General features: G+C 41.2%; 1 protein-coding gene across 1 annotated transcript in view; it reads right to left on the reverse strand.

Annotated features, from left to right (window-relative positions):
• Window positions 1-26332, reverse strand: part of DHX35 (DEAH (Asp-Glu-Ala-His) box polypeptide 35) — a 38805-nt gene that overhangs the window by 3099 nt on the left and 9374 nt on the right. The window contains exons 2-19 of the mRNA XM_009994053.1: window positions 23568-23621; window positions 22593-22670; window positions 20203-20307; window positions 18928-18989; window positions 18254-18323; window positions 17687-17746; window positions 15219-15331; window positions 14822-14918; window positions 13944-14102; window positions 12508-12718; window positions 11496-11620; window positions 10704-10758; window positions 5676-5771; window positions 5199-5293; window positions 4577-4654; window positions 3413-3542; window positions 2643-2724; window positions 2137-2208 (exon numbers count right to left, since the gene is read on the reverse strand). Of these exons, the coding sequence (XP_009992355.1) occupies window positions 2137-2208; window positions 2643-2724; window positions 3413-3542; window positions 4577-4654; window positions 5199-5293; window positions 5676-5771; window positions 10704-10758; window positions 11496-11620; window positions 12508-12718; window positions 13944-14102; window positions 14822-14918; window positions 15219-15331; window positions 17687-17746; window positions 18254-18323; window positions 18928-18989; window positions 20203-20307; window positions 22593-22670; window positions 23568-23621 (1742 nt within the window). The remainder of the gene's footprint in view (window positions 1-2136; window positions 2209-2642; window positions 2725-3412; window positions 3543-4576; window positions 4655-5198; window positions 5294-5675; window positions 5772-10703; window positions 10759-11495; window positions 11621-12507; window positions 12719-13943; window positions 14103-14821; window positions 14919-15218; window positions 15332-17686; window positions 17747-18253; window positions 18324-18927; window positions 18990-20202; window positions 20308-22592; window positions 22671-23567; window positions 23622-26332) is intronic.

Here is a 26332-nt window from a genome sequence, read left to right on the forward strand (position 1 = left end):
CTTTCCCTCTGGTTGTTCAGAGTACTCTACATTAAGACAAACTTTAGACTGACATTAAAAACCTCTTCACATACTACTAGAACATGTGGGCACAAGGTATAAAAGAAAGAATTATAATGGGGGCAAGAGGGACTCCTAACAGATGCTCTGGAAGACGAACATGAGTTAGTCCACGGTATCTTGAGGATGGAGGTCAAAAGCACCAAAGTCCTGGGCCCATAACAAGTACTGCTCAAATCAGGGCATGCCAGTCCCTAGGGCCTGTCTGCAGACAAGCAAGATCAAGCTGATTTCTTCTTCTAATCCTTAAGCACTACCAGAACATCTCCTGGTTAGTGATTTAGAAACAGATAGCCATGTGGACTCAATCCCTGCTGCAGCATGAGCAGGTTGTCAGCATAGACAACCTATTTCTGAAGTTACCCTTCAGCAGGGAAAGTCATTTTCACCAAGGAAGCACAAACCCACGCACTGAAGCGTTAGTCACCAAACCCTCAGTCATGATCTGCCTGCTATACACAGCAGAGCTGCAAACCCACACTGTTTGTGGTCTCTCCTTAATTGATATTTTGCTCTCAAAAGCAAAGAGGAAAGAGTCCAAAATTATCTTCTCTGCCAGATACAGAGACATACTAACTAATGCAACTAAAGAGAAATCTGAGGAAAACAAACAAAAATGAGAACATGTTTTACATACACCTGTAACAGAGAATTGAAACTCTCAGTATAGGATGGTTGCCTAGGCAGTAGTAGCACTGAAATCAGGGTTGCTGAATAAGTTAAACTCCTGTCTTATAAGATGCCATGAGCCAGCAGCATCTTTAGGTGGTGGTGGTGGCAATACTACATGGCCTTGGAGGACCATTCTGTGTTTGTTCTGCAACCCAGGGGTCCAAAAAGAGATTTTTTTTTCCCCAAAAAAACTGCTACCAACAGCAAACAAGCTGTGAAGCACAGGGCAGTCTTAAGGTTTTGCCATTCAAGACTTCCAGCAAGCTGCTTCCTGTTCTGCTTCTCCTTGCTCATAGAAGGGAGGTTGGTACCTGATAATCTTCGGGGTCCCTTTCAACCTTAACCATTCTGTGATTCTATGTCTGGAAGTGTCCAAGGCTGGGATTGAAGTTCCACATTGAGGGCTCATAATCTAAAAGCTGAGCCCTGGAGGATGCATATGCTGGAGCATAGAATTCTGCCAGAACCCTCCTCCCACTAGATTTTCTTTATGCATTTCTTCTCAATTTATTCTTCTTACTGCCTGTCACTTTCCCATAACTCAACTTCTTTCAGGATGTTACTTCTGAAATTTTCTTGCTTACAGTAGGTATATTTGCAAAGTATACTATTTCAAATAAATTGTTTTATTTTTAAAAGCAGTGACAAGAGGTTAAAAAAAGTGGCAAAATAGCAGTAAATCAGGCTGTTTCGGTGGCAAAAATTACTTCAGCTACAGTCTGCTCAACTCAGCCCTGAGGAATTGATACAGTGAGCTGGATTAATGTTTATTTGGTGAGCAATGCAATTGGTGGCTAAGCTCCAATCAGTTACTCTTCTGCAAACCTGTGCACCAGCTGTAGGTGTCCAGTCCATAGATAACAAACGACACTGGCCAAGTTTATCCTTCAGAATCTCAGCAACAGCCAAAGAAGGACAGGAGACCAAATACTCATCATGCTGATCTGATAGTTAAAAACATATTTCTGTTTGTTATCAGAGCATCTTTGACATGCAATATGGTAATACCTCAGCTAACATGAAAGTACAACCATTTCTTTCTTAAATCTGCTAGACAGCCCTAACTTCTCACATCATCCTTTTTACATATATGTCTTCTCCTAGCAAGCCACTTGCAATTACTTCAGCATCTATGTGACAAGATACTTCCTTAATTGACTTTCTAAAAGCAAATTAATCCTAGTTCTACCTAGGGTTTTTTTTGACAGTTATATGTCATTCTGTTTTCCTGATTTATCTGGGGGCAATTTATCTGGGGATTTATCTTTGCCTGAAGTTGCAAAGGAAATACCAATTGAATTCTCTCTGTGGGACCAGCGACCTTCTTCATCATTCATGAAAACATCTGGATGCTGAGAATGTCTTATAAAAATCACAGAACAAGTGAGAACAGCTTTAACTTACCAGCGTGGAGGCTTCTCTGCATACAACACTGATGTGGGGTGGATATGAAGTTCATGGTCATCACGAATAGTCCTTGAAAGCAAGATACTATTTCAGACATCTATTTATAGCTTAATGCTTGGTTCCTTCAATTCCCAGCAAGAATGTTAATAAAAGGCAACAATGAAAGAGCTGGAGCAAATTAAAAACATGTGTATTTAATGAACACATGAAACCAGGCAACACTTGCACTATAGCTGGACTTGCTCCTACAAACACAAGCTAATTACTATTACTAACAGCTTCCCACTATTGATCATTTAATTATTTATATTTGCCAAAGAGAAGAGGTAAACATTGAAACATTTGAAAATACAAAACTTAAATAAAAATATTTAGTAAATCAATTGCTACATATTTCTTATTTCAAGTGTCAAACGAAGCAGCTGTTTGTTGATTATACTTAAATTTATCCAGTCAAAGGAGCTTTAAATTAAGCAACTGTTGTAACAAAGTTATGTTTTTACCTGTAAGCTCCAGTAGAGTGGAATTTAGCTGCATTAGCAAAGAATCCAGAAACTATGCACCTCAAAACAGGATCTGGATCACCTGGAAAGAATTTTTCTGTAAAATGAGTCAACGGAATGGCAAAAATTCCTAAAATACCACTTACTAATCTCAAACAACTTTTCACAGTGCATCAGGCTTTGACAGCAAAGACAAGGCCGACAAACCTTGTGCTCTTTTAACTTCAATTGCACAGAAAATCAGAATGACTACATAAAAACCAGTCTAGCCAACGGAGGCTCCATGCAGATGCCTGCACAGTCCTTAGAGCAGCCTTGTGTGGCAGTCAAGCATTGAGGTCTGTTTTTTCAGAGCAGTTAGAGACAAGTGCTGAGAACTAGTCAGGCACAGCACCCCTGGAGATCAGATCCCAATGACTACACATCATTTGCAACATACCAGAAAAATGGGTTCTTGAAAAGTCAAAAGAGAGAACAGGGTGATCTATTTATAACTATTTTAGTAAACCTGTCCATTAAATATATAATAAATGGTCATAATTTTCTGCTGGAAAGCTTAGCTAATTAAGATTGGACTAAGAGTTAAACGTAGAAGTGGGCTAAAATGCTCTTCTGCAGACATCTTAATGAAAAATTTATAGTTTTAATTAGCATTATTTTTAGGCCAGGGAGAAAACACTCCAAAGGTTACAAAAGAAGTAGGAAGCAGAGTGACAATCTGGAGACTACCTTTAGTATGTATTGGACAACAGGTAAAAAAATAACGTCACCTTCACTGGACTTCTTTGGCACTTTAAAGCGGACGAGGAGCTTTTTCAGCTGCTCTCTTACAACAGAAGCTCTAACAAGCCCTTTGTAGTTCAGAAAGTGTTCCTGACACCACTGAGAGCTCTTGCTGTGCTGTATAGTGAGAAGAACAGAAAAAAATTACAGTGAGATACCATCAGTGTAGTAAAACCCAATGCCTTGTGGATAACATAGCCTTGTTCTGCTTTTCTTGTCTCTCCTGCACCATATTTATTGCAGTTTTCTCTGAAAGTTACCTATTTACACAGCAACTAGCAAGGGTAGTATTTTCAAACAAATATGCTTCATTTCTTCACATGTGGAGAAAGAGAATAGCATGGGTCACTCCAGTCACACATCTCATAAAGTAAGCTGTTTTCAATCTCAAAATGTAAACCACCTTTTCTGTACACTGTTTTCATTGGTCTTCTCTATGCAAAGAGCTATCTCTCCACTTTCTCCAAAAGCCTCTGCATGTTGCTGTTTCTAAGATATTCAATTTAAAGGGCTAAATCCATTTGGTGCCTGACTGATTGCTTTGGAGCTGGGGAGAGAGAACTTGACTGGTCATACTGCTTCAACTCATCACTGTTGCAAATCTATTATTACAGAAGTGCTTTATAGTAGCAAAATAGACTTTTTCCAAACAGACAAAGCACTTGAAAAATCATTAAGTAAAACCTCAGCTCACAGAGAAGTATTAAGATTGGTGGTTAACCCTAGTGTAAATAGATAAGGCAAATGAAAAAGAGGATATGATGATGAATGAGGTATTTTTTATAAAAAGACTACTAGATTTAGATGCAGTTTATAATCAGTAAAACTCAGTTACTTCTAAATAAAAGATGAGAGAAAATTAATTTCCTTTGGAATTTGGATACCTGCTATTCCTAGGCTCCAGAGTCCTTGTAAATACAGTTGTCTACCCTTAAGACCGCTATGCTGTCCACAAACCAAATTATTTCTATTTGCTGTTCACAAGAAATACAGGTCTGTGGCAAAATAGATCACCCTCTAAAGCAGAGTTATCAATAGACTTGGTAAGTTCTCAGCTTTTAGTATGCTATACCCAGAACTTCCAGAATCAGAACTGAAGACCTCAAGTTCTTCCCATTCCTACAAATCCACATACACTTGAACTGACTTACTTTGACAAAGGCTTCATAAACATTAAGCATAGTGAGATGATCACCTTCTTCCACAGCAAACTTTCTGTGGTGCCTGGCCTGAAGAAGAAGAAGAAATGTATTTTTATAGGTAGGCTGATTTTTGTAAAAATTATATCCAATACTTTAATTTCCCATCATCTCCATATTTCCTGTGACTATCCAAGTCATATAGGGTAGTTCCTCTGGCAACAGCAATATTTTACTATCCTACCTACATTCAGGAGCACTTTTAAAATTGAAATTATAAAAATTAACCCAAAATGAGCCCCCAAAATCCAAGAGAGGGATCTGTGAAATTTAGGCTCCTGCTACCTTTAAAGAATTTACTACATCCTAATACTTTCTTTTTTGTTCCTCTTGAAAGGAAGGAGTGTTTGAGGATGTTTCTTGTTATCATAAGGAGGCTTTTCAGACTAGTAGAAGACTCAAGGTTCCCACTGTTATTCAGTTCCTTCTTTTACCTACAACCAACACCTGCAGCTAAAGTCTTTGTTTCGTTTTCATACAGACTTGCAGTCTGTAATCAGTGTCAATAACATACTTAGCAGAAATACAAATACATGGCATGACCAAAAAGAAACTGAGACATGATTGAACTTACAGCCTGAGCTTTTTGATTTGGAGGGATCACAAAGATGTTCTGAATCTGCATCATGGCAGCAATTGTCAGAATCTCCTGGGAGCAGCCAAAATTTCCTGAGGAGTAAGTGGAGAAATTAATTAAATAAAATCCTCTTCCATTCCACTTATCCCCATACAGAATAAAGAGGAAAAGAAGCAAAATCTATTTTTATAGAATTAAATATGCTAAACTGCTGGATTTTTTTGGTATATAACAGTGAACATCTTTAATGCAAAACTTTAGGCATATGTGTTAAACTTATGAATCAGTGTCTTAAATGTGTTAGTTACACTGATTATTTCTTAGAAGCCCATGAGTTTAACCAATTCTTTTCACTAAATACCATCCCAAGACAAAGCACACAGTCTGTTTCAAGTTGAACAAATGATCACTACAGGCAACAATCTCTACTCAACACTAGACTATGAAAAAAATACCTGATTTTCCTTCTCTTACCTGATTCCAGAAGCATCTTTGCAAACATAGGATTCAAAGGAAACTCTGCTATTCTCATGCCAAGAGGCTCTGTTAAACGACAGTGCATATCCAAACCTGCAGCACAGGAATAAACTGAGGTGTGATACAGGCAAATGCAGCACAGAAAGTCTTCTTTAGAAATTGAATGTGTACTAAAGAGCAGAATTAAGAACTTAAATATAGCAAATACACCTAAGAATTTCTGAATGTATAGTAAACTGAGCTTAAATGCATTTCTTAATATTTATTTATTCTCCTATGGGTCACTGCTATTATTATTTTCTTTAGCATACTTAAACACACAAGTTTCTTCATTTTGACAAAGTTACATTGCTACTGACAATGATTTATAAAACTTGCAGCCAAAGTCAATGAGGTGGCCAGGGTGCCTATTAGCTGATAAACTCATGCATCTCCTTTTAAAGTACTTAGCACCACCTTTGCTCATGGTGATGGGAAACAGAAGGACTCCTAATGAGAACTAAAAAGGGCATAATTATGGAACAGGCATAATTGTAGAAAGAGAAAGCACCACTGGGGGGTGGAGTAGGGTGTCATTTTTCTGAGTGACATCAGCTTAGGTCATGGAGAAAAATAATTTAACTTTAATATAATCTAGAGATGTAGAGATGATGAAGACTCTCCACAGTTTAGTCTGCATAATCAATAACTGAACTGCCAGTCATGGTTCAATTGTGGCTGTTCTTACTGAAGATGGCATAGGACAGAGGCAACCCAGCTTGCTTTTCCATTCCCAGTTGTCACCAAGCAACCTGCACATTCACCATTTCAGCTGGGTGGCCTCCTATAGGCAGACACCTGCAGTGAGGCTTCACCCATGCAAACCATTGGGTCACCTTCTAATCCAGAGCACTATGCTGGTATTTCAGAGAAGGACTTAAATGGAAAAGCATTTCCTCAGCAAGAGGACACAGGAAACAATAAGAAATCCAATACAGATCCAGGAAACAATAAGAGGTCTCTAAAAAAGGCAGCAAAGAGTGAGAATTAAGAGAACAGAAAACTGCAAGTAAGCCAAGATGTATGAGGTAGGACCAAGAGGCAGAGCACAAGAGAAAAGCTACACTAGGATGTATTAACTAGAGACCAATAACAGGACTCTGGAACTCTGTAGATTGCATAAATAACCACAGCAGAGTGACTGAGGAAACACAACTGGGGCCCACGTATTATATCAACATATTATTTGTCAAACTGCGTGGTGGCAAAAAACCACAGTTGTACTTCAGCTTCACAGAGCAGAGCAAAACCACAAATCAAGTCAAGGAACGAGAACTCCTATAACTGATGTCAGCACATCTAAAACCAAAGATACCTCTACCAAATGTTTTACTTCCTTTATTATTTGATATGATACCGTCTCACCTATTATGATAATGTATTAATTCACTCACCACACCCCTGCACTGTTCAACAAAACCTAATAGATATTTCACATAGTATCAAAACTTTTTCCTCAGAAACAAGTACAAAAGGCAGCTCATGTGAAATGATGAAGTAACATGTTTAAATACAAAGTCACATAAACTGTCAAAATTAATGTATGATAACTTTCCTTTGACCACAGCAATATGAGAAGTTTACGTGCTTCCACAATTAATAGCTTAGAATAAACTCTTTCATCTACAGAAAGATAACTGGGTTCCCAAGTAGGAAAAAAGAGAAATTGTCGTCTTTTGAACTTTCTACTGGTGCATCAAGCTAAAATAATTTGGCTTCTGCTGAATCCAACAAATCTCTGTGCAATTTTGCATGGATATATTCAGCTTGTGTACAGATGTTATACAGAAAAGATCTGCAATGAATATGTTTGGAACAGCAACCATTGTGTGTGTTTATATATATGTACTTGAAATCAGAGATCTTCAGCTCCTCTTAGAAACAGATATTGAAAAAAAAAATATTAAACATGCTCAAGAGAGTTTATTCAAGTACAGTGTCACTAAAATGTTTCAAGTAATAACCACCAGTATGTGACAGGCTAAGGGATTAAAACATTTTATTTTAAACTTAGATAGAGCTGTTATTTCTGATGGGTGACAACTTAAAAACAAACCTTCAACAAAGTCTTGTATGCAAAATAAAGCTAAAAATAAAGCCATTTATGACTTGCTTATTTACCTCCTACATTATCCTTAAAAAAAAAAAATAACTCCAACTGACAACTCAAGACTTTCAAAGAGGCATCAAAGGAGAAGGCTGAGAAGTTATACTCTTGATGTAATCAGTTTGCATCACTAAAAAAAAAATAAATAATCAATCTAAGGCGAGTGATGTGTTTATTCAACAGAATTATCTCACCCTTAAGAGCATCTGCTCTGCACCAGTTTCTCTCTTGGCTCCACACTGGCACACTAGGATCCTGACCCTACAGGGCACATTTGCATGTCATTACAATGCAAATTATGAAATACGTGTTCATACTTGCATAAGAGAAATTAAATCCTTACTGCACCTGCAAATGCTTGGCCAGCTTCCCCTCTGCAACTTATTTCAAATCTCAGTAATAAACCACCTTAAAATGCTACACTTCAGCAAAAATTGGAGAGTGAATCCGTGTATCACACACATTTCTTTCCATCTTAAACAACATCAGCACTTCTCTGCTTTGCTACAAAAGCTGGGCAGCCAGCAGAGTAACAGCTCAGTACTTTTCTCTGAAGCCACCATGAGCATAACACTTTTGCCAAAACATCAAACAGCAAATAAGTCCATTTATTGACCTTTCCTCTCCATTTCCCTGAGGTGGTTTTGGCTGTGAATTCATCCTTGCAACATGTTTCTGAGCCACTGTGAAGGTCCCTGTTCCAAGCTTGAAATGGTTGCCAAGACCAAGTGCCTTAAGTGAAACCCTCCTTTGCAAGATGTAACTGAATCAGCACAGAGCAAAATCATGGCTGAGCAGAGCTCCACAAGAACAGTAAGAGTGCAGACTGCCACAAGTTACAACACAGCATTTGTAAGTGATGTAGAAGCAGTCACAAACCTCTGGAAGCTTCCAAAACTTACACAATCTTTTTTACCCTTTCCCTTACATTTACATTATGGAGCAAATACTGTTAAGTTTGAATGAACTACAAAAGCTGAGTTTAAATCAGAGTTTCATTTTGTTTACTTGTTCTTGTGTCAGGTTTCTATTTGTTGCATTCATAGATTAAACAGCTGTCAAAAAGCCAACAATGTAACAGTTCCTCCTATAAACAAAATCAGACATCCCACTCACCAAAACAAACAGGAATTGAAAACTGTGTATAAAAACCTTACGACACTGTGATTTGAGTGTTGGAAGTATCCAACAGTAGGTAATGAGTAAAACTCAAATGAACACATTTGGAATCATAGAAAGAGAGAATATCTCATGCTGGAAGGGACCCAAAAGGATCAAGTCCAAGTCTCTCCTCCTTCCAGGACTACCTAAAACTAAACCACATCACTAAGAATGTTGTTCAGACTCTACTGAATTTGAGGATCAGCTGTGATGAGTAATTCAGGGAACATAATAAAACCAGATACTCTATTGTACAAAAGTACTTTGAATTATGCTTTCGGGGTCTGTTAGACTAGCTTTGTCTTCTTTTGATTAGAAGTTTGTGTGTGTATCTGTTCATTTGTGCATAACCAGAAAGTTCAATACTAAAACTGTAGCAGACTCTCTTTGCCAGCTGCATGCAAATGAGCTCATTCCTATGCTTTCAAAAGCATGAAGCACTGAAATACAGACACTGAGTGTGAGAAATATAGTTCCAATCCATCCAGGAGGAAACATGCTGCCTTTAGAAACAATCAAGGTTGTTTGTTTTTTTAAGTGGTTGCACCTTGTGTTCACAGCTAATAGAATCAGAACCGTTTGACTTGCTACAGGCTTGAACTTTGTCTCAGCTGCAGGACCAACAACACTAACATCAACAGCACCACACTACACAAGGCTTTTAGCTATAAGCCAGACTACATTGAGAGCAAAGACACAAACAATAACTTAGTTTTAATATTATAACTAGATTAGCTCTTAATAACTTTTGTCAGTCATACCTTCAAAATCATATCAAGGAAAAGGTCTGAAAACTAAGATGTGACACTGGATTTCTAAGCCACCAGGAAGCACACTCTCTGTCAGGTTTAATTCCAGCCCTCTCCCAAATTCAACCATCAGATTTTTAAACATTAAAATGTTCAGGCAGAGTTCCTGCACACTCATCAAAATCAGCTAAGGGATGTAACACGCTAACAGAAAAACTTAAAATAGATAAACTACACTTTTTAAGACTGACTAAGGAATAAACAAAGTAGCAATTATAGTAAGCTTGCTAAATTCAAGGTTATTATCATCAGTCTGACCTCAAAAGAGATGTCAAAACTTTGGACTTTTTTTGCTTATACTTGCAAGTGCTACATGTTTCCATCACTGGTACAGTAACACAAAACGAAAGATCACCACACTAAGCACTTGAGTATCTAACAACTTAGCTAAGTTGTTTCCTGAGTGCAGGTAAATTTAATGTCTAACTTGTGTGCTGGCTAGTGTCTGAATTCCATTTATATCTTCATACCACTCTGTAAAGACTGAAGAAACAGAGAGGATCTCTCTGAGAGCACCAAGCCAACATCCTCATCAGCTCTGAGCCCTGTCCCAGTAGGGACAAAGAGCTGGTCCCTCCCATGAAGGTGCAAGGAAACACACATGAGTTGTAAGATACCTGTTTGCCCAAACTAAACAGCTAAATTGTAGTTTATACTCTGTGCATTAGATGTCCAATTTCTCTCAATAAGTTTTTGCTGCCTTTTTTATCCTTACCTGTCTGAAATAACCAGAGGAAAATAAACACACTAGCACAAAGTTTCCACCAGTCAAGGCTGTATTTCCTCTTTCTCAAAGCAGAGAGAGCAAATTTGACTAATGTCCATCCAATCACCAAACCCAAACTAACAGGGTTTTTTTCATAACTCCTGTAACATAATTATAAATAAAGCAAAGTGTAATATTCTCACCTCCTAAAGCATACAGCAACTCTAAAGCTTGCACCATTGACTGTGCAGGAGGTGGCTGTGAAGAAAAAAGTGCATTGTTTAAACTTATCATAGAACATAGGTTTTTGCAGAAATTCTTTTATCTTCCACTTTGGCAAAATTCCGAAGTTCTATCCATCTAACCTTCTACTTATGCTGAATGAAAAAAGAGTCCTCAGACTCTTCCTAACACCCTTCCCTGACCAAACCATCTCCCAGGCTCAGCATCACCACTAGGATGCTCTCAAGATCTGAGCTAGAAGAGGCATGCTTGCTTTGTACACAGAGATGCCAGAGAGGATCAGAACAGTAACTTAACTTTTTCCTCCAACGTTACCATATGTTTTTCACATCAATATAAGACTAGCTAGAAACTATGCAGAAAGCACATCTAAAACTGGTACTGCTCCTTTTAACAAGACTGACAAGCAAAGGTTTACTTCTGTAGATACTTTGGTTTTTTTCATATTTGCTAATAAATTCAGTGCAAAGGGACTATTATTACAGTTTTGCAAAATCTCAGGAGTGTGTCTTTCTAGGCCTTTATCAACACTCCTAACAGCAAACTCTAGACCATCAGCAGTTGTTGTTTCTAAGTTGTCACACACATTACTTGCACAAGTTGATTCCCAAAACTCTACTTTGCTGACTGATAGTGGACGAATTAACCAGGAGGTGGTTACTGGTCAACGGCTCTGTGGGTTATCAACAAGTCATCTTGTGACCCTTCTTTACACTACAGAAGGGTGACAGACTTTACAGCCTGGGACTCACCGAAAGGAAGGGGAACCTGAGCACGTTATCAATTCCCAAAGCCTTCAGCTGCAAGATGACAGGTGCAAGGTTACTGCGTTGCATCTCAGGCACTGTTGACTTGGGCAACTTCTCAAAGTCTTCCTCTGTGGTGGGAGAAAACAAAGGTCTTGGGGCCTGGGCTCCACCTCACTGTATGCAATCAACGTGGTAGAATCATACTCACTTCAAGTTAAAATTACCAAGTAGAATATTTAACAGGTGTGAAAAGGACTCAACTCCAAGATTGTGTTTCTCCAATTTCTGATTTCAAGATAGTTTTAAACAGAAAATTCAGTGGTTTTGGCTGCTTTGGAATCAGCAGGACTCGGTAGTTGACCCACCTACACTTCAATTTGAAACGTAAGAAGTTCTTTACAGAAATCTGGAAATGCTTTCTCTTCTGGTTAGATATTTTTATTAGAAAATAAAAGGCAGTGTGCAATACTACAGAAAAGCATTTTTTTTAAAAATAAGAGGCAAGGAAAAGTTTAAAACCAGCATGCTTGCAGGACCAGAGTACTATGAAAAAGCAGCCACACAAAGTTTTCCCTCAGTTTTCTGAAGGAATTCCAGAGTCCACTGTTAGACTCACAGCCTAAAGGAGATCTTAGTCACAGAAGAGAGCATTATAGGCGAGTGGTAAAAATTGAAGCAACTCCTCAGAAGCAAAAATAATGTAAAAATAAACTTCTTAGTAGGCTTGCCACTCTGCAAGTTGCATTAACATTACAGGTTTGCAAGTGCTAACAATCACATAGTACCTACCCTGCTCAATTTGTGTTTCTGATTCACACAAGGATTTAGTTTCCAATGCCCAGCACATATGAATAATGTATTTCTAAATAAGCCAGAGGAATAAAAGGGAAATTTCTATCTGTTGCTGAAAGAAAAAACACAGTTTTATTCTCCTTAACCTAACACTACAATGACTTTTGTACAACAAAATGGAAGTGCCAGCAAGTTTCCCTTCCCCACACAGCAGAGGACTGACCTGTATAGAGTCTGTAGCACTTCCCGGAGCGGTTCCGTCCCGCACGTCCTGCTCTCTGGTTGGCTGAAGCTTTGGACACAGGCACCACCACCAGGCATTCGATGGCCGTTTTGGGGTTATAGGCCCGGAGCTTCACAAAACCACAGTCAATTACAAATGCAATTCCATGAATTGTGATGGAGGTCTCAGCAATGTTGGTGGCTACTATCACCTAAAGATAGAGAGACAATGAGGATATTGTGACCCCCTGGTCTCAGTTACACTGCCAAGCACCACAGCATCAGGACTCAAATCCAAGCCACTTGAAAGATCTCAGATGCACTAGTTCCAGCAATCACACTCTGGAGCTCAAAATGACAAGAATATATAGCAGAAAGAGTTGTCAGCTTGCGATAAGCTCAGTTTTTACAGCTTCACAATCACTTTCTCATTCAAGTTTATTCTCTCTTCACAAAAGAAGAACTTGGCAGCGTTTGCAGAGAAAACCATTGGCAGCGTTTGCAGAGAAAACCATTAACTGACTGTAAATCAAATGTTCTCATGTAGAAAACCAAAAATATTTTCTTTCTGCCTTGCAGTTTTATTAAACTATTACCTGTAACACTGGAGAGGAACAGAACAGATTAAATGTTTCATGTTCAGAGATATATATGTATGCTAAAATATTAAAAAACAATTGTTCCCAGATGAAAAAGGGAAACCCAATTCTTATTTCACCTGAAATTAAAAAAGTAAATCTTGGAAGGTAATCAACTAATGTCATATCCTGGAGAGAAAGGAATTTATTCTCAATGATGTCCAACACCAGGTGAATGCTTTTACTTGTTAGACTCCAGCAGGCACAAGAATAACTCACCCCTGTGAAATTCTGTCAGCTCATCTCAGCACCAACACAGGCAACCATGACTGAGAATATAGTTCTGTGACATTAAATATGTGAGCAAGACTTGCAGAAGTCAAAACAAAGCTTTTGTCTACTAAAACCAAGCATGTTTTGTCTTGTTTCTTAGGTGAAAACTTAGCACTTGACCACTCTGTCACTTACTTTTCTATTACTGGTGGAAAACAGCCATAGACACTTAGATCACAAAAAGGAATAAAATCAGGTAAAAGCAGAGGACTTCAGAGTGTAAGAAGCTGCAACTGGACATAGACAAACACAGGGTTCTACAAAGACTCTTGAAAATTGAGAAGTTGATGAGGTAGACAGTAGAGTTAGGAATGATGTGTCTAGGACTGATCAGAGATAGAAAGGGAAGCCAAAGCACATGCTCCTGGTTCACAGTCTGAAACCTGACAGGCAGTGTTAGGAAATGCAGGAAGTCTCCTTTGGTAAGTGTTTACAACAGTCTTATGACACAAATATGAAATGTACACTCTGTGAAATGCAGACACCCTTCTATGTGGCAGAAATTTAGAATACAGGACAGCCTTACCTTCCTGACGCTGCGAGAAACTCTCTCAAACACCTTCATTTGATCAGGAGAAGGCAGCCCAGCATACATGGGGAGAACACGGAGGTGTTTTTTCATTCCAGTGCGAGAAAGGGCCCGAGCCTGTTCTATGAGCATAGAAACAACAGTCTCTACTTCCTCCTAGAGCCAGAGCAAGGCAGGGGGCAGAATGAGAGAGCTTGCATTTTACTATCACATAGCTGTCACTACTGTACAAAATATTCACCAAAAGCATCTCAATATAATTCTAATTGTTCCAACAGATATTCTTGTCAGACACCAAATTCACTCAAAGTCAAATCAATAATGAAGATGAAGAACTTATTCTGAAAGCATGCAAGATGTTATTGAAGCTCTTCAAGGTAGCTCCTCACTGGAAAAATTATAAACTACCTTCCAGTTACTCTTCTTGGCTGAGAAGTGAGCTGACAGGTATAAACAGAGCAGAAGAGAATGGTATATTTTTGTCTCACAGCAATTTGTTTTTCTGTCAAGGACTTCAGATGTTAAGCTAAACAAATGAACATTTCCTTTGCCTTGACTATTAATGATGATTCACTCTCAACTTCATAGGTGTGACTAGCACCAAACCCCCACATACTGTTGTACTTATTAACATGGCTGAAAAGTATACAGCATTAAATGAGAAAAATTCTCATCCAGCACTAGCTTTGATACATACAGATCATAACTACATTTTCTAAAAATCTTTCAGACTGGCTTCATTCTGCTCCCATCAATGCAGAAATGTTTGTCATCTTTAATGAGATTAAAGTAAGCTCAGCTAAGGAAAGCAGGAGACTGAGGTGGCTTTGCAAAGCCACAGTGCTGTAAAGCAAAAGAATTGCTTCTGTCTATACCTGGCCAGTTAAAAATGCCAGTATGTCACCATCATTCTCCATCTGGTGAATTTTCATTGCAGTTTCCACAGTTGATTTTATATAGTCTGGAACAGGGCTACAGGGAGAGAAAATAGAGACATTAGCAGAAAAATAGAGAACAGACTCCTGACTTCTAAGAGAAACTAATAGAGCACCAGTTTTTGGACACAACTCAGCCACACCAAATTTAGTTCAGGAGGTAACCTTGAGAATCAGCCTTTAGCAATTCATTTGTTTCCTTTACACCAGAGTAAGCTTAAAAACATGTATGTGGCTCTAAGTAACATCCAGATGCTTCTCAGATTGAATGTTACAAAATGATGCCACAGTTGCACACTCTCCTTATGACTGCTGACAAGAGCACACAGCAACTCACCTCTGTATGTAAAAAATGTCCACTGGAAATGTTCTCCCCTCCACAGTAAGGATCACACTGGTGTCTTTGTTGGGGTCACCGGTATCGTTTTGATTAAAGAAATCCCTGAATTTCTACATAAAAATAAAAACAAGCACACCCTTTTGGTTTGATACTTCAAAGGATTGAAGGAGAAACCTAAAGACATAAAGTTTAATTACAACCACTTGGGTGTTTTCCTCAGAAATTTGACAGTATTTTGAGAAAGTTCCTACTCAACAAATTTCAAAGTATGATTTTGTTGCCTTCCATTCTGCCTGAGATTCAGATATTTAGCACACATACACTGTCTTGCCTATTTATTACTTTGAGAAGCAGAGATTGAAATGAGGTGTTAAATTAATTAGATCAGCTAATCCAGTTGGGAAAAGCATAAAACCAAATTTTTTACTGGATCTATAATGCTAGTGAACTCAAAGCTAAAAAGAACTTAGAAATTATTGGTCCTAAAAGTTCTGAGAAGGACTTGCATATTCTCTTTTTTGGTTGTTTTTTTTTGTATAAGCCAAGTTAGCCTGACTCATGTTATGCATTGTGAGACACCTTCATAAATTTAGATTTATTGCCATTAAGTATTTTAAATATTTAACAGCAGAAGAACGAACATTAAGAACCCAAAAAATCCATCTCAACTTTTATGACCATTCTAGAGACATGATAAACTTTCTGCACTTACACAAACCTTTATATAGTCATGCTAATGTTGCTCCTGTTAGTATTTTCACATTAACTTTAAACTGTTTGAAACATGTGATTTCTGGTAGCCAAAAATTTGCAAAGGCAAATGTGATATTACCTAATATACAGAGTACGTAGGAGTGCAGGTACTACCAAAGCACAGCATCCTGTCAAGAGTTATGGCATTTGATATTTACCACTAAAGTTCATCTCAGCACACCTGAGCTGAGCTACAAGCAAGCTCTCCCAACCACATCTCATGAAGGACGCAGTGGAGTTAGGAGAATTACAGAGAAAAGCAACAAACATTATAAAGGAGATGGGAGCAGCTGCCTTCTGAGAACTGAAAAACCTGGGAATCTGCTTGAGGAGCAGAAGGTTGAGAAGACACCCAGCTGAGGTTTACAGAATCAAAGGTAATCGACAAAGGAAATGTAAAACTGTATTGTTTGGGGTTTTTCTGGGGGGACTGTTTGAAAACAAACAAACAAACCCACCCACACAAAAAACCCCAAAACAAAACAAAAAACTCACACACAAACACAAAAAAACCCTGAAACAAAGCCTGCTAGAACTAGGAGGGTTAAAGTTAATTAAATAAAGTACTTCATTCTACAGCAGATGGCAAACTTCTGAAAATTGCTCTTACATGATGTCCTGGAGTCTTACAGCTTCATCAAGCAGATTCAAAGAAATTAGAAAACAGCAGCTCAATAAACACATACTGAGGTTTACAGAATCAAAGGTAATCGACAAAGGAAATGTAAAACTGTATTGTTTGGGGTTTTTCTGGGGGGACTGTTTGAAAACAAACAAACAAACCCACCCACACAAAAAACCCCAAAACAAAACAAAAAACTCACACACAAACACAAAAAAACCCTGAAACAAAGCCTGCTAGAACTAGGAGGGTTAAAGTTAATTAAATAAAGTACTTCATTCTACAGCAGATGGCAAACTTCTGAAAATTGCTCTTACATGATGTCCTGGAGTCTTACAGCTTCATCAAGCAGATTCAAAGAAATTAGAAACCAGCAGGTCCATAAACACATACTAGAAGGAAACAGCAGGAATGTACTGTCCAAGATCCCTGTTACAGCCACAGCAGATGCTGAAGCAGCTCAAAAGGAACAGACCCACAGCAGGCAGGCTCATGTGCCCTCCCTAAACAGCATCTCCTACTGTTGCTGCTGCTACAGACAGAATACCAGGCTGCATTAAACACTGCTCTGATCTGGTAGAGCATTTCTTCTGTGCCCACTCAAAATTAAATTCACAATCTTTTTAGTAAGTTACATAAGTTTCCACAGCCCACATGTCAATCAGGGGACTAGCAAGATCCCACTGAAATTAAATCTATTCATTTATTACTTATTTTTACTGGTCTATGGTTGCCTCAAATTATTGGTTTATTGGTTCAGCTCTGCTTTGCTGACAACAATGTCTCTTACTAGACCACTTTAAGTCAACAGAACAGTATCCATAAGAGAAAAAAGGCATAATTAAGTGAAAAGCAGATTTATATTTAAATTAACTTCCAAAAAAAGTTTACTAATACAAAATGAAAACCAAAACACAGCAGCTTAACTACCCAGATTTTTTTTCCAGTTCTCCTTCCTCTCTTCTTCACCACTCAAACAGCATAAAAGCTTCACAAGAAGCAAGCAGCACAGAGAATGATCTATATATAAACAGAAAAAGAAACTGCCACTTCAGGTCATCCCATTTCAAACCAAATCTCTGAGCTATACCTCTGCATCCAAGGTGGCTGAAGCCACAATCAGCCGAAGATCCCCACGCTTCTTTTGAACCTAGGACAGAGACCAGGAACAAGAGTAAGAACTATCTTCTAAAATGCAGGGCTAGAACTAAGTTTTAGAGCTTCCAGATTACTTTGAAACTACAAGACAGCTGAGGAACGGAAGCACCAATATCAACCCACACATCTAACAAGCTGATGACTGGTTGGAGTTTCAGATACACATTTTAAGAGTAGTCAATCTGTAATCATTATAATTTATCCCTAATTTCTGGTGAGTGCCAACAGCAACCCCCTGTCAGATCACTTCTCATAATCAGCAGCAGCAGAATGAACACCATCTGTTTGCTAGTACCATCTAAGGAGACATTTCATCATTGGGGGGAGGCCACAGAAGACCCCAAGAGTCAGATGTCTCAAGTAAATAGTTGGGTATGTACAACAGGCTGTAGCATAAATGAGGAGCTAGAAATCACCCTCTCTCAAATGGGTTCACAAACATTTTTAACAAAAAAGGATTAAAATGAAAATGGTTACAGAGAACATTAAAAAACCAAACCTTTTTTAGTAAGCCAATTGCAATATCTGTATAGAGAGTCCTCTCATGGGCTTCATCCAGCATAAGGACACTGTGAATAAAGCACAATGAGATTTCAGAAATGGTTTGATAGAACCTGGAATCAATGTCTTCCCGTCTTCTATAAAAATTATTCTTTGAAATCTGCTGTTGGACTTCTATTACTTACAATCACCTAGAAAACTGTGGAAGTTCAAAAAAGTGCAGCAATGAAGTAGGGAGAAAAAATGCTGCTAACACCACATGGTACATACACACTGTTCTTCATTCAGGCCAACTTGTAGAAAGGGGTAGAAGAAAAAAGGTCTGTCTTTACTGTACTGCACCAGTTTTCTGGGTAGCAGAATAGCCTGTGTTTGTTTTTTATTTTTTTTATTAGCATTGGAAAGAAGAAGTTAATTTAAAACTAGTAAATTAAGCAATTCAGATTTCATGAGGCCCATTTAGCTTTTCTTCCAAAGCCACAGCACCAAATCCTGCCGTGGTTGGTGCTACAATCACCAACTGATTTTCCAAGTCTTATAAACAAGTCAAACCTGTAAAATAATGTTCACATATTTTGGTATATAATTTATAATACTTATAATATCAGTCTAAAGAAATGCAGTTGTTTACTAAATTACCCTTCAGCAAGCGTTCATTCCGTGTTTTCTTACCTGTATCTTGTCAATAAAGGATCAGCCATCATCTCCCTCACCAACATGCCATCAGTTAGAAACTAGAAGTGATGCAAAGAGAAATGTAAAAAACCTCACCCTGCCAGGCAGTCTTGATTACCCATACGATTTTTTAAAATATTATTTTCTAGATTTTTGCCTGAATTTTTCCTTGCCTTTAATTTTGTAATGACCTATTAAAGTGATACATTTTCAGCTATGGAAGCCAAATATGTACTTGAGTGTTAACCCAGAGACAGAGTGGTTGCTTTATAACCAATATAATTTTTTTTTATTTAGTTAACAAACAGATTGGCAACACTGAAAGATGGCAATAGAAGCTGTTTTCAGCATTGTCTGTAATGTGGCTAAATCTGCACCACCAGTAATATCATCCTGTGTGTCAATCTAGTCTTGACCTTCTCAAAGTGGACTACTTAGTATCTATCACACACTTCTGACCAGAACATAAACCTTAACATTTAAACAAAACCCAACAGTTGAATTTAACACTTTCTTCCTTCTAGCCAGTGGAAACCCTACAGTTTTATGAAGCCATCTAACAAGTATTTTGACCTGGGACTCCAACTGTGGCCTTAAACTAGGCAAGAACTGGTGTGCAAGGTAAAAACCTCCAAATTTCCAACTCCAAAAGATAAGTCATCACATTAAAAAAAAAATTCAGCTGCATTTAATGAACAAACATTTCAATTTCTTTCACTTCAAAGAGCCACAGAAAAAAAAATCAAAAAGTAAATTGTCTCATTATTCATCATCATTGCTATTCCAGCATAACTCTCATCTGTAGCAACACAAGCAAGACTAATATTGCTCACAGTACTAAAGAACAGCTGCAAAGCTTGCTATTTAATCCACATCAAATTATTCTCAGTTAGCCTAATCATCTTATGTTTTATCTGCACTTTTAATCAGAATCTATTTATAAGGTGGTGAGGATATTTTAGCTGTGATTCACTGCAGCCTTTCACCATGGCTTTGAGTGACATATCAGGTCCCACTAGCACTGCACCAGCCTCTGGCCATACTCACCTTGAAAATCTCCTTCAGTTTTAAAATGGTGACTGCCAGAACATTTATTTTTTTAATTAAGGTTTGAACAATCACAGCCACGTCAAGCACACTTTTGGGGCACCCACCTGAAAAAATGAAATGCTATCTAGTCTCTTTTCTGTCCATCACAAGGTTCTCATGTATTTTGCAAAAAAAACCTTTCAGCTAACCCTTTGGAGTAACCACCTCCAGTCCATGTTTCACCTTAATTCTTGTAGCATGAGGATCCGTGCAGTCATCGAACCGGATACAATATCCAACTTCATGCCCCAACACTGCACCTCTTTCATCAGCGACTCGGCCTGCAACCTAAGCAAAGAGATTCTTATAAACAAGAGACAGCTCACAGGGCACCTCTTGATTGGATCATTGTTTTGTCCATAGAGAACTGGCATCCAAACAGGAAGAGTTTGGATCATTGTTTTGTCCATAGAGAACTGGCATCCAAACAGGAAGAGTGGTAGTGTTCCCAAAGAATTACTTGTTCTCATTCAAACACAAAGTTCTGTTTGAGATAGCACATACTAAATATACAAGTTGTAAATACTTCTAAAATGCTGTAGTGTAACTGAATAATCCTATTTCACACTGCTGCTACTCAGGAAAGCTACAGAGTACTTATCCCAGAAAGGTACCTCTGATAGACCTACACAGGCAGTCACTGAACCAGTGACAATGCTGGGGAAGGTCCACCTACCAGCAATTTTAAGAATGCAATTTAAGAACACAGATGGCATGGAAAAAGGTGAAGATCACAGGTATATGGCATGCAGAAAAAAGTTAGCAGTTAAGATGCTCTGTCTCTGAACTTATTCAGACTTTTTCTTTTTAAATAAAATGCTACTTTTCTTAATGAAGTATCTTCTATTCAGAAAAGAGACAGAACCAGCAAAATAATTAATAGAAGAACAATTTTGGGGACAGTACTACCCTAGGGCCTTTAGCTAAAAATCTTGAGTTATTCAGACTTACTCTATAGAATATGAAATATGATCAGGCCATGGTCTCAGCAAGTTACAAAGACATACAGTAGCTACAGACACAATAAAACTCCACAGCACCTACAGTAGTTCCAGTAGAATTCCAAGAGGAAGCTACTTTCAGTCGAATGACATTCAAAACAGGCAGTGAATTCATTATTTCACTTGGAATCTTATCACTCTACTACTTTCAGCCCCAGCATTCAGTCTAATTGTCAGTCTCAATAAAGCAAGCAGAAGTTCAGGAATTTCTAAACTATGCTTTATGGCTCTGCAACTACCCATCTTTACTTCTGACAACCCCCATACTCTAGCTGGGAAAGCGGATAAATGCAGCAATTAAAATAAAAGATCACTTTCAATTCAAGACAAAGCAATAAATCATCAACTGTACCTCCCATCTCCCTGCAACAGCCATTCAGTGGCAGTTTGCAAAAGCACTCTTGAGGAAAAATCCTGCTGTGTCTATACACTAAGTCCTAATAGAGTCATCTCTTTTATTTTAGGCTAAAGAATAACGTGTTAAAACATCAAAGGGAAAAGAGAAGCAAGTTTGTAATGAGAAATCATTGCAGTATACGCAACATATCCTGTGGAACCGTGCACTGTCAGCTGGATCCCTGTGAAGGAGAAAAGGGAGGACACTGCAGGCAGGCTTCCCAAAGCACAGGATGCAGATCACTGCTAGAGACTGTTACCTTAACCATGCTGGATCTGGTCAAGAAATACTGGATGAGAAGAAACAGTAACTTGTACAGCTGTTTAGTCTGCTACATGTTTACCAGAGGCATAAGCTGTTTTGCTGCAGGTACAGTTTAACACTGCTTATAAAGAAGAGGCAAAATGAGGATAACAAGATGGCACTTCAGTTTTCTGTACAAAAAGGATGCTGCAGCAAAAACTTCAGCCCACCAAGTCAGTGTTTGGCACCAGATACAAGGACAAGGAGCACTGGCTGCCTTCTGTACAGACTGTTACCAGGGAGTGCAAGCTTTTGCCCTCAGCATTCCCTCTTCTTCCTCTCATATCTACCTGGTGTTATGCACTCCTACACATAGTACGTGTATAAAAAGATTTCTCACAATAAAATTGTTCCTCTTTTCCCCAACACTCTTACATAGGGAAGCACAAAAAAACCCCCAACAACAACACCACAAAAAATCCACAGAAAAAAAGGTGCAATAAAACTAGGTATGAATTGCTAGAAGGAAGTATACAACCTCTTCCTCCTTCCACTCACCATGTTATTAAACATAGGTTTACATCACTGCTTTACTTTGGGAAAGAAATTAAGGGTCACAGAACCACAGTTCTAGTCCAGAGTCAATCCTAGCTCATCCCTGCACAACCCTAACTTCTGTACATAGCTCTGCTGATCAATGCAATTTTATTTCAAAGCTTCTACATCTGCAATTCTGGACTTGGAATCTTTGGCAAGACCTACTCATCGGGTTGAATTAAGTGCACAGTACCAGCAATTCTGAGGGAAGATAAGCAGGAACATCTACTCATTCAGGAGCTCAGGGAATTTTGATTCCTGCAATTCAGCTAAACCTGCTAATAAGCCAGAGGTTATAATGAAAACAGGGAAAATTTGGACATGGACAAACTCACTGAAACAGCAGCAACTCGACGAGGTTGTGTCACTCCAACAACTCTTCCTTCAGCTGTCCAGCCAGCTTCTGCCAAGTACTGCAATCAAATATTGGGGAAGAGAAACTAATTGGCTATGGTGTGACTCCAGCAAGGTGTTAGTTCTCTGCACTATGTTTTTTTTCCTGGTTCTAACACTAACTGATGCATGACCTTGGGCAAATCAGCTACTTGGAGATTTTGTGCATTAGTAATCTCACCATTATAACCAATATAGCACATCACCTACCCCCCAGGCACATAAGCTTTCAGAAAGCATCCAAGAGAATTTATTTGTCTCTCAAGTACTTTTGAACTAGTTAATTCATTTTCTCTTCTTTCCTTTATTTTATAACCTCTTTAATAAAAAAAAAAAAAAAGCTAAGCAGCACAAGCCCTGCACTCACACTGAAGCACATGACATTCATTGTCACCTGCGATTTTTTAACTTAAAATCAACAATAGACTTCTAATTCTCAGGATTTTTTCATTCCAGCCACAAATGAGAAAATTTTACAAGGCCACAAAAATATACAACATCTCAAAAATCTCCAAGAAGAAAGCTCAGAAGAAAAGTGTATCTTTTATCCTTCTTAAAAACATATACTCAACAAGATTATAAACATGATTCTGAGAGAGTAATAAACTATTTGTACCAGCATAAACTTATTCGTTGTGTGTGGTCCTTTCCTGTAGTGGAAGAAGGCTTTATATCACAGGTACCTCTTGCTATCTACTATGAAGCCTTATCTTTTTCTCCTTTTGGTCACAATCACGAGCACAGGGCAGTTCCATTCTCACAGCACAGGTCTGGGTTGCTAGATTCACATTTCATGTATAAAACTCTGAAGAAATACCCAACTTAAACAGACACTTACTTGTGGAATCTGGGTTTCACATTTCATGTATAAAACCCTGAAGAAATACCCAATTCTATCAACTTAAACAGACACTTACTTGTGGAATCTGCGTTGATTTCCCACAACCTGTTTCCCCAACAATCACCAGAGTCTGCCCCTTGCCTGTCACATCCTCCCAGCTCCCTCAGCCTCCCCTTGCCTGTCACATCCTCCCAGCTCCCTCAGCCTCCCCTTGCCTGTCACATCCCCCCAGCTCCCTCAGCCTCCCCTTGCCTGTCACATCCTCCCAGCTCCCTCAGCCTCCCCTTGCCTGTCACATCCCCCCAGCTCCCTCAGCCTCCCCTTGCCAGTCACATCCTCCCAGCTCCCTCAGCCTCCCCTTGCCTGTCACATCCTCCCAGCTCCCTCAGCCTCCCCTTGCCTGTCACATCCTCCCAGCTCCCTCAGCCTCCCCTTGCCTGTCACATCCTCCCAGCTCCCTCAGCCTCCCCTTGCCTGTCACATCCCCCCAGCTCCCTCAGCCTCCCCTTGCCTGTCACATCCTCCCAGCTCCCTCAGCCTCCCCTTGCCTGTCACATCCCCCCAGCTCCCTCAGCCTCCCCTTGCCAGTCACATCCTCCCAGCTCCCTCAGCCTCCCCTTGCCTGTCACATCCTCCCAGCTCCCTCAGCCTCCCCTTGCCTGTCACATCCTCCCAGCTCCCTCAGCCTCCCCTTGCCTGTCACATCCTCCCAGCTCCCTCAGCCTCCCCTTGCCTGTCACATCCCCCCAGCTCCCTCAGCCTCCCCTTGCCTGTCACATCCTCCCAGCTCCCTCAGCCTCCCCTTGCCTGTCACATCCCCCCAGCTCCCTCAGCCTCCCCTTGCCAGTCACATCCTCCCAGCTCCCTCAGCCTCCCCTTGCCTGTCACATCCTCCCAGCTCCCTCAGCCTCCCCTTGCCTGTCACATCCTCCCAGCTCCCTCAGCCTCCCCTTGCCTGTCACATCCTCCCAGCTCCCTCAGCCTCCCCTTGCCTGTCACATCCCCCCAGCTCCCTCAGCCTCCCCTTGCCTGTCACATCCTCCCAGCTCCCTCAGCCTCCCCTTGCCTGTCACATCCCCCCAGCTCCCTCAGCCTCCCCTTGCCAGTCACATCCTCCCAGCTCCCTCAGCCTCCCCTTGCCTGTCACATCCTCCCAGCTCCCTCAGCCTCCCCTTGCCTGTCACATCCTCCCAGCTCCCTCAGCCTCCCCTTGCCTGTCACATCCTCCCAGCTCCCTCAGCCTCCCCTTGCCTGTCACATCCCCCCAGCTCCCTCAGCCTCCCCTTGCCTGTCACATCCTCCCAGCTCCCTCAGCCTCCCCTTGCCTGTCACATCCCCCCAGCTCCCTCAGCCTCCCCTTGCCAGTCACATCCTCCCAGCTCCCTCAGCCTCCCCTTGCCTGTCACATCCTCCCAGCTCCCTCAGCCTCCCCTTGCCTGTCACATCCTCCCAGCTCCCTCAGCCTCCCCTTGCCTGTCACATCCTCCCAGCTCCCTCAGCCTCCCCTTGCCTGTCACATCCCCCCAGCTCCCTCAGCCTCCCCTTGCCTGTCACATCCTCCCAGCTCCCTCAGCCTCCCCTTGCCTGTCACATCCCCCCAGCTCCCTCAGCCTCCCCTTGCCAGTCACATCCTCCCAGCTCCCTCAGCCTCCCCTTGCCTGTCACATCCTCCCAGCTCCCTCAGCCTCCCCTTGCCTGTCACATCCTCCCAGCTCCCTCAGCCTCCCCTTGCCTGTCACATCCTCCCAGCTCCCTCAGCCTCCCCTTGCCTGTCACATCCCCCCAGCTCCCTCAGCCTCCCCTTGCCTGTCACATCCTCCCAGCTCCCTCAGCCTCCCCTTGCCTGTCACATCCCCCCAGCTCCCTCAGCCTCCCCTTGCCAGTCACATCCTCCCAGCTCCCTCAGCCTCCCCTTGCCTGTCACATCCTCCCAGCTCCCTCAGCCTCCCCTTGCCTGTCACATCCTCCCAGCTCCCTCAGCCTCCCCTTGCCTGTCACATCCTCCCAGCTCCCTCAGCCTCCCCTTGCCTGTCACATCCTCCCAGCTCCCTCAGCCTCCCCTTGCCTGTCACATCCTCCCAGCTCCCTCAGCCTCCCCTTGCCTGTCACATCCTCCCAGCTCCCTCAGCCTCCCCTTGCCTGTCACATCCTCCCAGCTCCCTCAGCCTCCCCTTGCCTGTCACATCCTCCCAGCTCCCTCAGCCTCCCCTTGCCTGTCACATCCTCCCAGCTCCCTCAGCCTCCCCTTGCCTGTCACATCCTCCCAGCTCCCTCAGCCTCCCCTTGCCTGTCACATCCTCCCAGCTCCCTCAGCCTCCCCTTGCCTGTCACATCCTCCCAGCTCCCTCAGCCTCCCCTTGCCTGTCACATCCTCCCAGCTCCCTCAGCCTCCCCTTGCCTGTCACATCCTCCCAGCTCCCTCAGCCTCCCCTTGCCTGTCACATCCTCCCAGCTCCCTCAGCCTCCCCTTGCTTGTCACATCCTCCCAGCTCCCTCAGCCTCCCCTTGCCTGTCACATCCTCCCAGCTCCCTCAGCCTCCCCTTGCCTGTCACATCCTCCCAGCTCTCAGCCAGCTCTGTGGCCCCTCACTGTGCGGCCCTGCCTCAGCCCTGCTGCTGGGGAGCCCTCAGACCACCCGGCACGGCCCTCCCAGCGCTGAGGAGCAGGATCACCGCCCTCAACCCAACAGCAACGCTCTCCCCCGGGCAGCCCGGGGTGACCTTCCCTGCTGCCACCAAGGGCTCACGCTCAGCTCGCTGCCCACAGACCCGACCACCCCCTCAGCCCTCCGTGTGGCACCAGGGGTTCTTCCCCCCAGGGGCAGCACCTCCCACACCCCT

The sequence above is a fragment of the Chaetura pelagica genome, unplaced genomic scaffold (genome assembly GCF_000747805.2).
Source record: "Chaetura pelagica isolate M959 unplaced genomic scaffold, ChaPel_1.0 scaffold143, whole genome shotgun sequence".
In the NCBI taxonomy this organism is placed as follows: Eukaryota; Metazoa; Chordata; class Aves; order Apodiformes; family Apodidae; genus Chaetura; species Chaetura pelagica.